The sequence below is a fragment of the Sinocyclocheilus anshuiensis genome, unplaced genomic scaffold (assembly GCF_001515605.1).
Source record: "Sinocyclocheilus anshuiensis isolate Anshui unplaced genomic scaffold, SAMN03320099.WGS_v1.1 scaffold337, whole genome shotgun sequence".
Classification (NCBI taxonomy): domain Eukaryota; kingdom Metazoa; phylum Chordata; class Actinopteri; order Cypriniformes; family Cyprinidae; genus Sinocyclocheilus; species Sinocyclocheilus anshuiensis.
Window position 1 is genome coordinate 285,509 of NW_015537968.1, and position 14,765 is coordinate 300,273.

Consider the following 14,765-nt stretch of genomic DNA (forward strand, 5'->3'; position numbering starts at 1 on the left):
GAAAGCTTAAATACAAGGAGATCTAAAAGATTGTCAGAATTTTTACAACTCCTTTGCATTAGACCATCAAATGTTAAATCTTACCATTAAAATGTACCACAACAAAATGTTAAGGTTACCACTGCATCTGTCTGGGAAAAAAAAATTTGAATTATTGTTTATTTAATTCTAACAAGTACGTTTTTGTTAGAAACTAACCAAAATTTAAAATTATTTGTTTATAATCTCTGCACAGGAGAGACCTGGTGCTGTTTCCAAACAAAAGGAAATATATCCGTATCGTCATAAGCTATCGGCATATTGGACATCAGCAAAAATCCAATATTGTGCATCCCTACTAGAGAACATTTTCAATCACTGACGAAAGAGAGAGCAAAAAGGTGAAAAGGTGAGATTAACAGGGCAAAGTATAAGATGATGGCATGAGGGGAGAAGACGTGAAAACATGCCCAAAACAATTCATCACACTCATGTACTGATGCAGACGTGATTTAATGGACCACACCAATCAATCACACTACAAATTGAGGACAACATGAGGAGAGTACAAGTTTGAACATGCAGATGTCACAAGCTGGAGTACAGGGAATATATACTAACCAGCCTCCAGTAAATCCCTAATCAATGTTCAACTCAGCTGCAGGATATTGCGCAAGTATGGTACAAATACAAAAACACTGTTATGGAGCTACATGACATTTTGCTCAGCATTTAAATAACGCTTCCAACCACTTTTCCTGTTCTGATCTTACCACAGTGATCTGAGGAGCCACTCCCAATGCATGACAAGCTCCCTTGAATAACCCATGGCTCTTTTCACTCACATCTCTTGTGAATTGGTATGGACTGAAGAGCAATCATAAACATACACTTACATATAAAAACAGCTGCACAAGTTGCAAATTTGTAATGTGTATCTTGTAAGTCTTTGTTTTTAAAATAAGGAAATTAGTTTGGCTGTACTTCTCAGACAACTTGCAAAATAGTAAAACCAGCATGCCAAAGAATTGTGATAAAATCATAAATTGTGATTTTCCTGAAAAAAATCATATGATATTTTTGCCATATCGCCCACCCCTAGTACAAATATGCAATTGGTTTTTGCCACCTGGAAAAATTTGGCAGTACAAAAATAAGATAAAGCAAATATTACTAAATAAGAGATTAATCAATAAATAACAAATAATTGAATGTAATAATACTTTGCCTCCCTTAAGCTCACTGTGTTCTGAATGAAAAGTCATGTAAGAGATGGCAATGCCTACTTCACAGTGACTAACTAGTTCATTATCTTGTCAATGCGCTGATGCTCGTCTCTCATGTTCACAAACAGTCCACAAATAATTTGTATAGGTCAAACTGGTGAAAATGACTAACTAATTACAAAGTAAACAACTTGGACATCACTTCTGTTCATTAATTGAAATAAACTGACTTGAAACTAGGGTTGGGTACCGAAACCCGGTACCAATATGGCACAAAAGGAAGTTTTTTAGTTTCTCTTTTACCTATGTACCTCGGTACCTATGTAACCGGAACCGAATCAGAATGCAGATTTCGGTGCCTCATTTCGGTGCCATGCCTGAGCGATCGATTGAAATATTTGTCCTCTGGTTCTCCGAAACGGACGTAAGAATCATCATCGCAGCTCCGCACGTGAAAAATAATTTCCCGACTGAGAAAATGCACGTGAACTCAAGTCGGAAAGGTCTAATAATACAAATCCAACACATCTTTGTTGTAACGAGAGTGTCCTGTCCATGTTGTTTTCACATTCCAACTTAAAAGCACAACTCGGGGAATGAGAGGATCCGAGGAGCGCGTGAATGCAGTAATTACACTTGCTCTGATGGCAGCAGGTAGCCTTCCATTAACTAAGCTAAACGTGCTTAAATTAAAATGCCTAAAGCTAAACCTCCCTTGTATTCACATTTCTAAACCTGTTGTCCAACAAAAGAGAAAATTATAACCTTTTTACTCCACAACACCAGTCAAATGCTTCCTTTTGTGATCTGATGAGGCTTCTTGTCACAGAATGAGACAGAAAATATGTTCCATATGCTACTTTAAAAAGAATACACCGATTAGCAATAGATTATAAATTAGGGTGACCCATACATCTTCTTTCCCCCGGACATGTCCTCTTTTTGGACCTACAAAAATGCGTCCGGCCGGGATTTCTTAATTGCCCAAAATGTCCGGGATTCGGCTGTTTTCTTAATCCCACTCCCGCTGAATCTCTGACCATTGCCGCCTGCTCCCCGCAACATGTGTTTCGTGAATGAGCGTTTGCGTTGTTTACTTTCACCTTCGATTTCACGATCACACGCACTCTGTGTAACGGGAGCACATCTTACAAGATCAGATATTTGTCAATGAGTGGAATGACCTGCCCTGCTCAATCCAATCAGCTGAGTCCTTAATATTTTCAAGAAACGGCTGAAAACACATATCTTTCATCTTCATTTGACACTCTAACTCTAGCACTCTCTACTCTAATGCTACTTCTTATTTAATCTGCTTGTTTTTTTTTATTAAAAAACTTGACCCTCTAACATTTGCACTCTCTATTCTATTTCTATTCTAATGGCCAATCCATCATTTTTTGGGGGGATTTTTTATTTATTTTTTTATTTTTTAATAAGTATCGGTTCAGGCACCGGAACCGTTTTAAAAGTATCGATTTGGCACCGGTATCGGAAAAAACCCAAACGATGCCCAACCCTACTTGAAACATGAAATGATCCGCGAGTAAGCCATTTTTAGTGAGTAAATGAAAGCTGCAACGCCGTGCCTGTCACATCAATATATTTATTGTGTTTACAGAGGATTTGATGACTAATGAGACGAAAGGAAGATAAGATAACTATTAATAATTATAATGTACAAGTTTACGGCAATCAATTAAAGATATAAAAAAAGTTACAATACTGTTAGTTATTTTTTGAAGCAATGCAAAATGTTTAAAATATCATAGTATTGGCCTCTTGCTGATAAATGTTCTATTAACCTGGAAAATGTGTAGGTTATACATCAAACAGAACTAGAACATAAATTCAAACTGGATAAAAAAAAAAAATTAACACACACAGAGAGGATTTTCATAAGAACACCACACATCACTAAGCCTGCGAGATCCACCAACACCCCCACATCAACTCCAGTGAGTGAACCACAAGAGAAGATGAATCAGAAATTGCTTAGCAATAACAGCAACAGGCAGGGGTATACTGTTGACCATATCTATGAGGTCTTAGGTGGCAAAATATGTTTATAAATAGCAAGTATGATAAATAAAAAAATTATGGAGCGACAGCAAGCTTTAATTTACCCAAGGCTGATATGAATGCACAGAAGGACCAATGACACCTACATAAAACGCCTCTTTCACAGCTTTGCAGCGCTATGAATGTGTGTCAATCAATACGAGCTAAGTTTGCTGTGCATGGCTTGCTCTGTAGTGGGCCGATGAACAACTGTTCTCCACGCACAAAAGCAATGCTATTTAATCTTATTACAATACAATAACCATGCAACAATCACTGCTCTCCTTCGAGCTCTTTTCAAAGCAAAAGTTTGCATTTCAGTGGCAAAACGAAGCCTTGAGAAGAGAAACAGAGATTAAAGGGATATTCCAAAAATTTATATTTTTTCATCATTTCCTTTACCCTCATGTCGTTCCCCTATGACCTACTTTCATCCGTGGAACACAGAAAGGAGACATTTGGCAAAATGCTAGGAACTGTCAGCCTCGGTAACCGTTCATGTGCATCTTTTCTCCATACAATGAAAGCGAATAGTGACCAAGGCTTTCATTCTGCACAACACCTTTGTGTTTCACTAAAGAAAGAAAGTCATACAGGTTTGGTAGAACATAAGGGTTCAACATTAACATTGAACATCAACATTGAACTGTACCTTTAACCCTTTAAAGCCTACCGTATGATATTTTAAGGCCTATAAAGTGCCAACATCAAAACTTGGCTGAAAATCTACTACACGCCTTCTGCCCTCTGATTGATAGTTCATACTTTTTAGCAAGTAAAAAGCCTTTATATTTCTAAAATGTCCACCTTCAGGTTGTGGTACATGTGTGAAATATTTAATGATTTTTACGAAGTAATGTTAGAGAAACTTTTATATTGTTAGTAATATTAATGTTAGGATGAACATTAACTGCACTAAAGCAACCGAGGTTTACTTGATTAGCCATACATCATTTTTTTTAAAAACATCATGTTAAAATGTATGGATCAAATACAATACATCAGGCTTTTGAGGAACATTTGTTTGTACTTCTCTCAATCGTCATTGTATTGCATTATATTGTGTTTTTACCCACACAATTAAAACAGAGCTTTGAACATAAAACTAAACATTTAAATACGATCTTAAGACATATTATTGGGAGATATAGAGTGACAACTAATATTAATATGCATTTTTGCAGGTATTCTGTTATACTATTAAACATTACAAGCTACCAAAATCTTACTCTTTGGTCAAATAAATAACAACATCTGCAGTAAATTGCATATTTTCTGCTCAGTTTGGGCCGTGTTATTCCTCCTTGACTGTGAGCTCCATATTATCACTATATCATATATGGGCCATAAAAGCCTGATGTACCAAATGTGCTTTTATGTGTTATGCAAACTTTTTACTTCTTTTTTTTCCCCCCCCCCAAAAAAAAAAAATAAATTAAAAAAAATAATCAAAAGGATTCAAAAAACATCCCATCTCAGAAAAAAAAAAAGATTATTTCAAATGTCAGGCTTACGGGGTTAAGAAAATTAACATTACATGTGAACGTGAAAAAGAGCTCATGAGCGTACTGTGCATGTACTAACTGTGTCATACGTCAATCCAACATTAAAACAGGGTAACCCGAAATGCAACCTTCTGTTAAAGCCCAAAATGTAGCCTACAGATAGACAGGAGGCAGAAGGCCCGTGGGTTTCCTCTCATGATGGTGTGAGCCGTGACATGTAAGGAGAACTGAAGGCGCAACTGAGAGAACTGCTGGGTTACTCATCAAACTCAGCGCACGTACATGGTCGCCCACGACTCGACTATCTATCTACACTGAGCCTATAGGGCCTAATCTGCACAGACAGGCTCGGAGAGGTGTTCAGATGAGATTTTAGGCACATCAAACCCCAGTGCTTTTCTGCAACAGGAAACGTCGAGGCCTTTTCTGAAAGTTGAGGAAGTGAGCGTGCAGTGATAAGCAGGAATTTCTCGCACTGGGTGCGACAGAGACTTTTAGGTTTCAGGCAGCGGGGCGGAAAATAATAAACTGTCTGCTCGTATACCAGCATGCAGCATTAAAATAACCCGTCGTAGTAAGGGCTTGCTGTTGTAGCGAATAAATAGGTCTAGCATCAAAAAAACAAACAAAAAAAACAAATTGGGTCCTCAGACAAACAAGATAATATCAGATCGCAGCTGATAACAGCAGCCGTTAAAGCAACTAAATGCCGCACTCCTACGCATACTCCGAAGAGATTTCAATTGCATGGGTGTACAAGAACAGAGCAGGGCTGTAGATTTATGGTGTAGCGTGCTGGTCACTCACCCCACCCTGGGTGAAACACGTAAGATGTCCAGTGATCATGTTTTTAAGAGCGTTTGCTTCGAGTGCCGATGCATATATCCTGTAGGCTACAAATTAAACCTCACTCAGATCAACTAGTAGGTTTTCCCACGCCATCCCTCCAGCCTCGGAGGTTTGGTGGGATTGCTCATCATAGGGTGGGCTGTGAGAATATGATATCGTGACTTCAAACTAAGAAGTCCTGAACCTGAGCTGAAAACTGCCGCTTACCTGGTCCCCGCCTTGTCGCCCATCTCCGCAGGCCTTTTCCTTCAGTGAGGGGAAGATGCTGTGTAACGGGTATTTAACTGAACCGAGACTTCGAGTAAAGCGGTTCTGCTTTCCTCAATCACTGCCACTCTCGCTGGTTTCGCTGGGTAGTTTCCGCAGCCCAGAGACAGAAGCCTGTCGCCCCACTCCGCTCGCTGCCGCTTCAGTTTAGACAGCAAGCAACTGGGCTTTGGCCTCAGAGTTTGATAGGCGTCGTGAGTAGCCAATCAAATGTGGAGAAACGTCTGACGTCATCTCGCGGGTCACGAAATCCTCCCACTTTGCCCTAGGGACTACCAATCAGAAATGTCGTTTAGAAAGAACGTGCGCTGCTTAGTACAGTATGAGGAAAAAAATCAAACGTTTACATATTTACGTACAACGTATGGCGTATCCGAGAATCTGTTCAGCGTTTTACGGAGAAACTGTGTTTGTAATATAATTGCCAGGATTTGGCAGACTTTTGCATTTTCATCTAAATGTCAACCGTTGAAATATTATCTCTGAAAGGAGATCATTATAACGATGAGGCAAATTACATTAATAACAGGAGAGCAACAGACTACGAAGGACTGATAAACTGAAACGATAGTTAATTTTCTCCAAGACAAACTAATATAGAGTTCACTTAGCACTGCATATGACTCCCATCTAATGTCATTATCGAAAGAATTCCCATGATGGCATTATGTAACGCAAGCGTGAACTCATGCAAACTTGTTCAATAAAACCTTTTGGTCTATGAATAAAACATAGCCTTGCGCCATCTAGCGACGTAAAGTTAAACAACATCCACATATAAATGTCACCAAAGGAAAATGCCTGTAAAATATATCTTAACACAGCTGCTGTTGATTAAGAGTTGATGAATAATGCGTTTACATAGACATATTTAGAAAATAAGCCATAAGATTAATTTAAGAGTTCCTACAATGAACAACTGAAAATCAGGGATTCATAGTCTAACCTTTGAAGATTTAAAGACCATAGTGGACCACAAGGACTTCATTACACAGGGTCTGGTTGCCCCAAACTGGACTTTTGAGTGCCTTGTCTAAGCATAGACACAGAACATTTGTGAACCATGATGCAGATGGGGCTATTATTTAAGTGATGCATATTTATTTAATTTAAAACTATTGCTTATATTGAAGAAAGAATTATATATATGCTTCAAACGCTTTTGCGATTTCAGTATCACTAGGTGCAAGGGCCATCACTATCATAACTTTCAAACCTTAAAGACTTTAGTCAAGGATCTATGGCTGAAGGTGGCCAAAATCATTCCTACTTATTTTTGCAAGTTTTTCAAGAAATATTGTGCATACAATACGCTATTGTTTAGTTAAACACATTCACCAAGGTCCATTCTTGCTGGGTTCTCTTTCATATATTCTTGGTCTACATACAGACATACAAAACACAAATAAAAATGTTTCAATTTAATTGCAAACCTCAAACATATAAAATGAAAATCATAGATACAGATAAGTACAGCCTTATCATCAGCATTGTTTCTTACTTTATATTCAACAAAAAAATAAGTATTAAACTAGGGATGCACAATATATCAACACTGGCCAGTACTGACATTTTACATTGTTTAGGTATTATCAGGGCTCATTTTTTCACAATGGTAACTTTGTATTTTTTATGCCATATTTCAAGAGTTCTAATAGTTCGTTTCTGCTCCATACTGTAACATTTTGACCTGACATTAGCATTTTACACAAATCAGTATTTCTATAGTGCATTCCTAGATCACACAACAGTTAATATATATATAGGAAAGATAATACAAATATCTTTCCTACATTGATCGTGGATGTGCTAATATATCATGTAGTATAGTAAACAACATATAGTGCACACCCCTGCAACAGGTCTAACTAACGTGCTGGTGGCAACTGCTCTTTTGCACTCATTTTTTTTTTTCCTAAACTGGACAAGGAAGAGGAAACTAATGATGGTTTCAGCATGAAATGTCCGATGTCGGTGCACAGTTCCAAACTATGACACCTTTCCACAAGCAACATACTACGATCATAAACAATATCTACTCAATGTCAACCATATACAGAGCTACACACTCAGGAACCTCTTAAACAAACAAACAAAAAATATATAGGTCAGGGATTTACATATACAGGAAGGGTATTACTTGTTTAAAGGCTGTTTGTTATACAATTGGTAAAAGGTAACAAAGATGGGCTAGGAAGACACTGGGCTACCATGATGAAGTGAGATCTTCACATGTGCACATGCACTTGCACGCACACAAAGCTGGAAGTAAGAAACTGTGTTAGCAAGTCTCTCACCAACAGCACACTACACATTCCACCTCTATTAAAACAACAACGGGGCTATGAAAGACCACCTGTGTATTCCGTATCTACTGGACTTCAATGGGGGAGAAAAAGTTATTATAATCAAAATTGATCAAACACACAAAAATGACAGTCTATTCATCATCATATTCATCATCATCCTCTTCTTCGTCTTCCTCCTCATCATCATCCTCTTCATCATCCATATTGCTCTTCATCATGGGTTTTGGAGCCATACCATTCCCCATCATTCCCATGCCCATGGACACCCCCCCAGCCTTGCCCTTCGTCTTGTAGTCTGCAACATCCTGCACAAAAAGGAAATATTGTTGTATTGTAAAATACTAGAACTGTGATATGTTACATGGTGGACTACTGAAGCATCTAGACCGAGACATGCCTTTTGGTACTTGTCCTTCAGCTTGTTGGCCTTCATCAGATAGGGCTGTTTGGTGGCATCTGTGAGGCCGTTCCACATCTCGCCTAGTTTTTTGGCCACGTCTCCGATGCCCAAGCTGGGATACTGAGCCTTGATTTGTGGACGATGTTCCGAGCAGAACAGGAAAAATCCAGAGCTGTTGATCATAAAAGGTGACAAAATGAATTTATTCATCACCATTAGTAAGATAATGCTTTATAAGCAATAATGTGATATGTTGTGAATATTTTTATTCTAATAATTTAAAAAAATTAATAACTATCATTCAGAACCTCTACAAAATCTATCAGTTAAAACCTGTACATAATAAATAATTAAATATAAGACGAGATAGCATTTGAAAACCTGTCTGCTATACAGCATTAACAAAACAGCCTTCATAAAAACTGCATGTAGATAAAAAAAAAAAAAACGGTAATTCAATGGGGGTCAGGTCTACTCACGATGGTCTCTTGGGTGCGTTGGGATCCTTCTTTTTGCCTCTCTTGCCACCAGGCATGTAGTGCATCATCTCTTGATCATAACGCACCTTATCCTGTTTGGCCATGTCATCAAACCTGGATTTCTCTTTATCGGACATTGCCTACGCAACAAATCAAGAGAAATTTCCATTGAGAATATGAAAGTGCTTCTGCATTGCTTTATTTAAATCATTTGAGTCAAATAATAATATTAGAACATTTCATTTCAAATCTAACCTTCCATCTTGCAGAGCATCTTTTGGAGAATTCTGAAAAGCTGACTGGAATCTCAGGGCTTTTCTTCTTGTGCTCCTCTCTGCATGTCTGAACGAAGTAGGCATAAGAAGACATCTTGCCCTTGGGCTTCCTGGGGTCTCCTTTTGCCATTTTTGTGAGATGAGAGGGGCCTATATCCAATAAAGTCTTCTTGTGTGCTGTATTTTTTTTATCTAAAATGATAGGAAATAAAGAGCATAAAACAACAGAAAAGAATAATATTATATATTTGGTAAGGTGTGGCTATTAAAAACTGTTTAAAACACAAACTGAGTTTTTCAAACTCTTAACATCAGCGGGGTGCAGGGCTTATCAGACTAAGATGATACACAAAGGGAATTCCAGACCGGTCCTTCTTGCATGGGGGATGTGAACTGATTATTAATGAGCCTGATTGATGTTCACAGCGTTTTTTTTGGGGAAATACAATGTGCCACCACCATATTCTTTGTGGCTACTGTGCTAGATAGCAATTAACAGTACACCTTTCATTGTTTGTTATTATTAGTAAAACTTTGGACTACTCTATTGCACAGACATGAATTACCTTCATACACAGTCTTATAGGTTATACTTGGGTGCTCATGTAAAGATGGTGGTGGTAGCCCATAAAAGCGTCTACTAAAAAAAGAAAGGTCATCATCTAGAATTATTCAACATCCTTCACATTAATGCATTCTCATGACAGAAACTGATCTTTATTTTTGTAAATCTTTTTCACCTTATTAATATTTTATTTTGAGCTCAATTACTGTTCTTGGTTTAAACGTGTGCTTTACAGCGTCCTGCCCGTTTACAAGCATATAGAGACTGTTATATATAGTAACTGGTATAAGCTCTGCCTTGCGCTGCTGTTAAAATGGCTTCTTTGCAGAGCGAGCAAACAGATGGGTTGACCGTGCAACAAAGCAACACACACCCCCTCGGGTTTAAATGACGATTCTAGTGATCCAAGGGCTTTAATTAAAAGAAAAACATATTTATCAACTAAAACAAATGTTGTACTTTTAGTTTAAAATTACTGTAAAAGGCTGCCAGATCATAATTTGGCGTGTTTAACTGTTTTTCTAAGTTGAGCTCTAGCTGTCTCTTGGCGCAGTGCTGCCTTAACAAAGACTACAGCCAGCCATTGCCTATGCGAGTATATCCAGCGCAACTGTCAAGCTGGAAACAATGTTAAATCGCTCTGCACTGTCTTTATTTTAATCCACAGAGTTAGAGATAGACATTCCAGGGCGAAAACGAAAGGAATGGGCAGTTTTGCATCTAAAATGGATGTTTTCCGTCTAAAATTATCCCGTCCTTGCAGCGTGAAAGAATAGCTGCTCATCAACGGTCTCAATCGCCAGCCATTTTAATACACGGCAAGCGCGCTTGTTTAATTTGGAAAAGGAAAAATGCGATAACATGTTTTCAGCGCGTATACAGATTCACATTTCACATAATAATATAGAGAGTAAAGAATAATTGCATAAGCGAATGGTATCGGGGACAAAATATTCCATTACGTGAAGATGTCATCGAAATCGGTCTGTATAGAAGAAGGCAGGGTGGTTCATAGACAGGACACAGCGAGCCATATTCAGCAGCGATGCGCGACAATACAGTCCGGGGGAAAAATCAGTTTAATAACTTTTAATCGATCAGTTAAAGGAAAGGAAAAATTATTAGTGCGGATAACAGCAAATCTGAAAATTACTCTGTAAAAGAATACAATGTAGTTTTATTCACTTTTCTGTGATTTATTAGAAATAGGTAATTTCTCAGAAAGACAGAACGCAAAGATTGGCAAACAAACTACAAATATACAAAACTCCTTCTTGACCTTCACATATTAACGAATTTATGACAAAATATATATTTATTCTGTTTTAGGGGAATAAATGTTAGTTTCACATTTACTTAAAAATAAATATATATAAATGTGTATAAAATGAAATATTTTAGCTAAAAATGAATGAAATGTGTTGTGCTAAATATTAGACCGTTTTCCGTACCTGTGTTGTTGAGTTGATTGAAATCTCGCCACTGTCTCCCTTCTCTCTCCGCTTTAAACCCCATGCGCTCAGCCTCGCGCTAGCTCAACACGAGACCGGCCTGATTGGCTAAGGCAGTCTCGCCGATTCAAAACAACCTCCATTCCTCTCCATTGGGCAGCGCAACATGCACATCTAGCGATTCTTCTTCCAGATTGGTCCTGTCGTGGGTTTTCGTTTGCCCAGCCTCTTTACTTTTGAGGATGCTTAGGGAATTTACACCGAAAAACTCTGGGCTTCGATTCTTCTAAATTTTCCATGTTGAGGTTAGTGCCAATATCAACATGGATTTAGAGGATGCTTAGTAAACCTGCAAAGGAATAAACATCAGATTGCCAATCTCGCACGTTCTTTTGGTGTTGTATTTTCTTTTCTTTCTATCTTTTTTTTATTGTACTTTATGAGTGCTTTAACATCTAGGCTACCGTAGTAATGATTTCCACATACAAAGGATGGATTATAGTCCTGCAAGGACAAAAGACTGGGTAAATGACTTTGTCACAATTGTGAGATATGTAAAAAAAAAAAGTACTTCATAATTACATAATTAATCATAATTACATTATAAATATGAGAGAAAAAAAGTTGCAATAAATGCACTGCAACTAGTACAAAGTATCAAGGCTGATAATCATGTGTTCTAAAAGTGAGGGGCTAACATATTCTTGAGTCTTTGTTTATTTCACACATTCTAGCACTGTTTTATATCAGTTTTACAGATGTCAGGACACTGCAGGCATATCAGCTGAATGCTCCTGACAGATGGTATAGATAAAGATGGTTTAATATTTTGCATGCATTTAAGCTGTACGCTGTGAGACATTTCCATATTTACCACCACTTAAAACAGACTGAAAGGGCAAAGCATTTGCAGATGTACAAGGTAGAAGCTTGTCCTGTTATGATATACCATGCAGGGTCCATGTGTACTTTTTTTGCTTGGATATTTTATAGGATGTAGCAGACAGCAATAGTCCCAGTTTGTTTTATATTATACTACATTAATATACTACATTATTACATTTATTTATTTAGTAATTTATTAGACGCTTTTATCCAAAGCGACTTACAAATGAGGACAACAGAAGCAATCAATTGTAGTATTAAAACAACTAAAAACAGATCCAAAACTAAAAGCTAAAACTTTATAAATACTACCTATACACATTTTAAAAATAAAGAGATTAAATAAAAATGACAAATGCATACATTTCAAAACTTAACATTTAAATGAAAAACAAAAAAATAAAGCTAAAAGCAATACTTATTATACTTATTACTCTCTTATTACATGATGTCTTCAGTGTTGTACCTGAGAGGAGCAAGACCAACAAAATGTGGTGTTCCATTCAAATCAGGACAAAAAAAAAAAGATATTTTGACTTGTTTCATATGCCTTGCTATTTAATTTTCTTAGTGTTTTACACTGTCCAATGACAGTCTAGCCAAATATGTTGTGTGTCATCTTATGCCATCTTATCTGGGTACGACATGTAGGCAGTAGACTGTATGATGATGACACATATTAAATCGTAAATCGTGAACAAGTTAATATTCTCCTGAGAACCAGAAATCACAAATTTTGTGAATTTTGTTGTTTTTTTGTGTCATTACATAGGTTGGAGCATAAGAAACAAATAGAGAAAAAAAACATTTTTGAAAAAATATATTTTATTCATATTTTAACCAATGTCCTTTGTAGAAGACGCCAGGACTAAGTTATATAAAAAAAAAGACATGAAAAGGTATGTATAGGCCTTTCAATATAGTATTATTCACCAATCAGTTTTTAGGTTTCAGGCTATTTTTAGCCAAACTTTGTACAAAGACGATTCTCAACTATGTTATGAAAGTTATAACGTAATGATTTGATATACTACTGGATGTAATGAATTAGTGGATGAGGAGATACCCCCTGACAATGTAAAGCACTTTGAGTGCCTAGAAAAGCGCGATATAACTGTAATGAATTATTATTATTATTACTGTACTTTATGGTATATGTGTGTAAAATGCCATACACTGGTATTCCCATTCCATACAATGTATCTATACATTGCATCTAATTTGCATATTAATGTGTTCTTGGGGCAAACCATAATGAAAAAAGAAGTATAATAATGGGAGTAATAACTTGGCAACATTTTCATAAGACTATCTCATTTCATAGGAATATATAGATTCATAAGAATCTATAATTTCTTTCCCTATTGACTTCTTGTGTTTCCCCCAAATGCCTGATTAACATTATGTTTGTCCTGGTGTCCTCTACAGAAGACATGTATGAAAATTATGCCCTGTTTCTTAACAAAAAGCCATATTCCGATTTGAAACCCCATTACATTTTTCTGAGATGTTTATTTATGACAATTTGAAAATTATCCAAATTACAAAACATCATATTTCCCTAAGAGTGCTAAATTTGAGCATTCTGTCAATATCAGTCATATTTAAAGACCAAGGAGAGGGAGTGTTTATGATCACACCTCCAAACATTTGATATCTCTAAAAAGCCCTGAATGCGCTCTGTACAGGACAAACTGTGGCATGTATGGTCTCAGAGAAAGTCACTAAAATATAATGTCCTCTACAGAGGACAAAATTCTATGCCTGGGTCCCAGGAGGAGAATAAAATGTCATCATGCATACTGAAAAAAAGAAGAGGAGATGGCATAGGAGGTCAATAAATTCCTGTTATTGTCCTCCTGTTATTGTTGGTGTTATTGAAATGAAATCCCATATAGCGGTATTCCTTATAGGTCTTTCAGCCGTAGCATTTATGTTTTAGCGCCATGTGAAGCTGATCAATACGTTCTTTCATGTTGCATTTTTATTGGCTAGTCAGTAGACATAGGTCATAACCGCAAACACACTTAGATTTCTGACACTGCTAGAAAATTATTGCATGCTATCTTTGGTCGCAAGACCATGGCAACGGCTGTCTTTGAACCTCTCTCACAGTACGACATAGGACCACTGTTTAGGAGCCATGACGAAAGAAATCATAACGATTGTTTCACGATGGTCATCTTTTGTTTGGGACAGCCCAAAAAATCGTACAATGTATACCGGGTATTACATGCAATGCAAAACTTGCAGATGAATTACAGCACATATGCTTCCTGTTTTGTAAGAATTGGTGTGCCACTATAGGGATGCTATGCTGAATGTGCCACATCAAAGTAGAAGTTGCATGACTTCAGCGTCACGATTACTAAGCTTTCGATAGTTCTTTATTTAAGAAAACATATGCCCTTAAGGTTTGAATTATGATGACGTTCAAGGTGATGCCGTTTAATGTCCCCGACAACCCCTGTAGTCTCATTGACCACTTGTTAGCAATTGCCAGTTTCAACAGAA

At 37.1% G+C, this 14,765-nt stretch overlaps 2 protein-coding genes across 2 annotated transcripts in view; both read right to left on the reverse strand.

The window, feature by feature from the left end:
- Positions 1-6,042, reverse strand: part of arrb2b (arrestin, beta 2b) — a 49,152-nt gene extending 43,110 nt beyond the window's left edge. Inside the window, exon 1 of the mRNA XM_016460022.1 lies at positions 5,828-6,042. Coding sequence (XP_016315508.1) covers positions 5,828-5,850 — 23 coding nt within the window. The 5' untranslated portion in view covers positions 5,851-6,042. The remainder of the gene's footprint in view (positions 1-5,827) is intronic.
- A 1,802-nt stretch (positions 6,043-7,844) lies between these two features.
- On the reverse strand, positions 7,845-11,445 carry LOC107668227 (high mobility group protein B3-like). The gene is made up of 5 exons (XM_016460034.1): positions 11,367-11,445; positions 9,331-9,542; positions 9,076-9,215; positions 8,594-8,768; positions 7,845-8,501 (listed from the first exon to the last, which is right to left on the reverse strand). Exons 1-5 carry the CDS (start codon positions 11,428-11,430, stop codon positions 8,328-8,330), a joined length of 765 nt encoding a protein of 254 aa, XP_016315520.1. The 5' UTR covers positions 11,431-11,445; the 3' UTR covers positions 7,845-8,327.
- Positions 11,446-14,765: the final 3,320 nt, after the last annotated feature.

Bases quoted from the DNA above. Each gene is read 5' to 3' on its own strand.
- LOC107668227 (XM_016460034.1), bottom strand. From the start codon at position 11,430: ATGGGGTTTAAAGCGGAGAGAGAAGGGAGACAGTGGCGAGATTTCAAT. The intron at 9,216-9,330 runs GTTAGATTTGAA...TTTGTTGCGTAG, and splicing joins GATGCTCTGCAAGATGGAAG to GCAATGTCCGATAAAGAGAA. The intron at 8,502-8,593 runs GCATGTCTCGGT...CTTTTTGTGCAG, and splicing joins TGAAGGACAAGTACCAAAAG to GATGTTGCAGACTACAAGAC.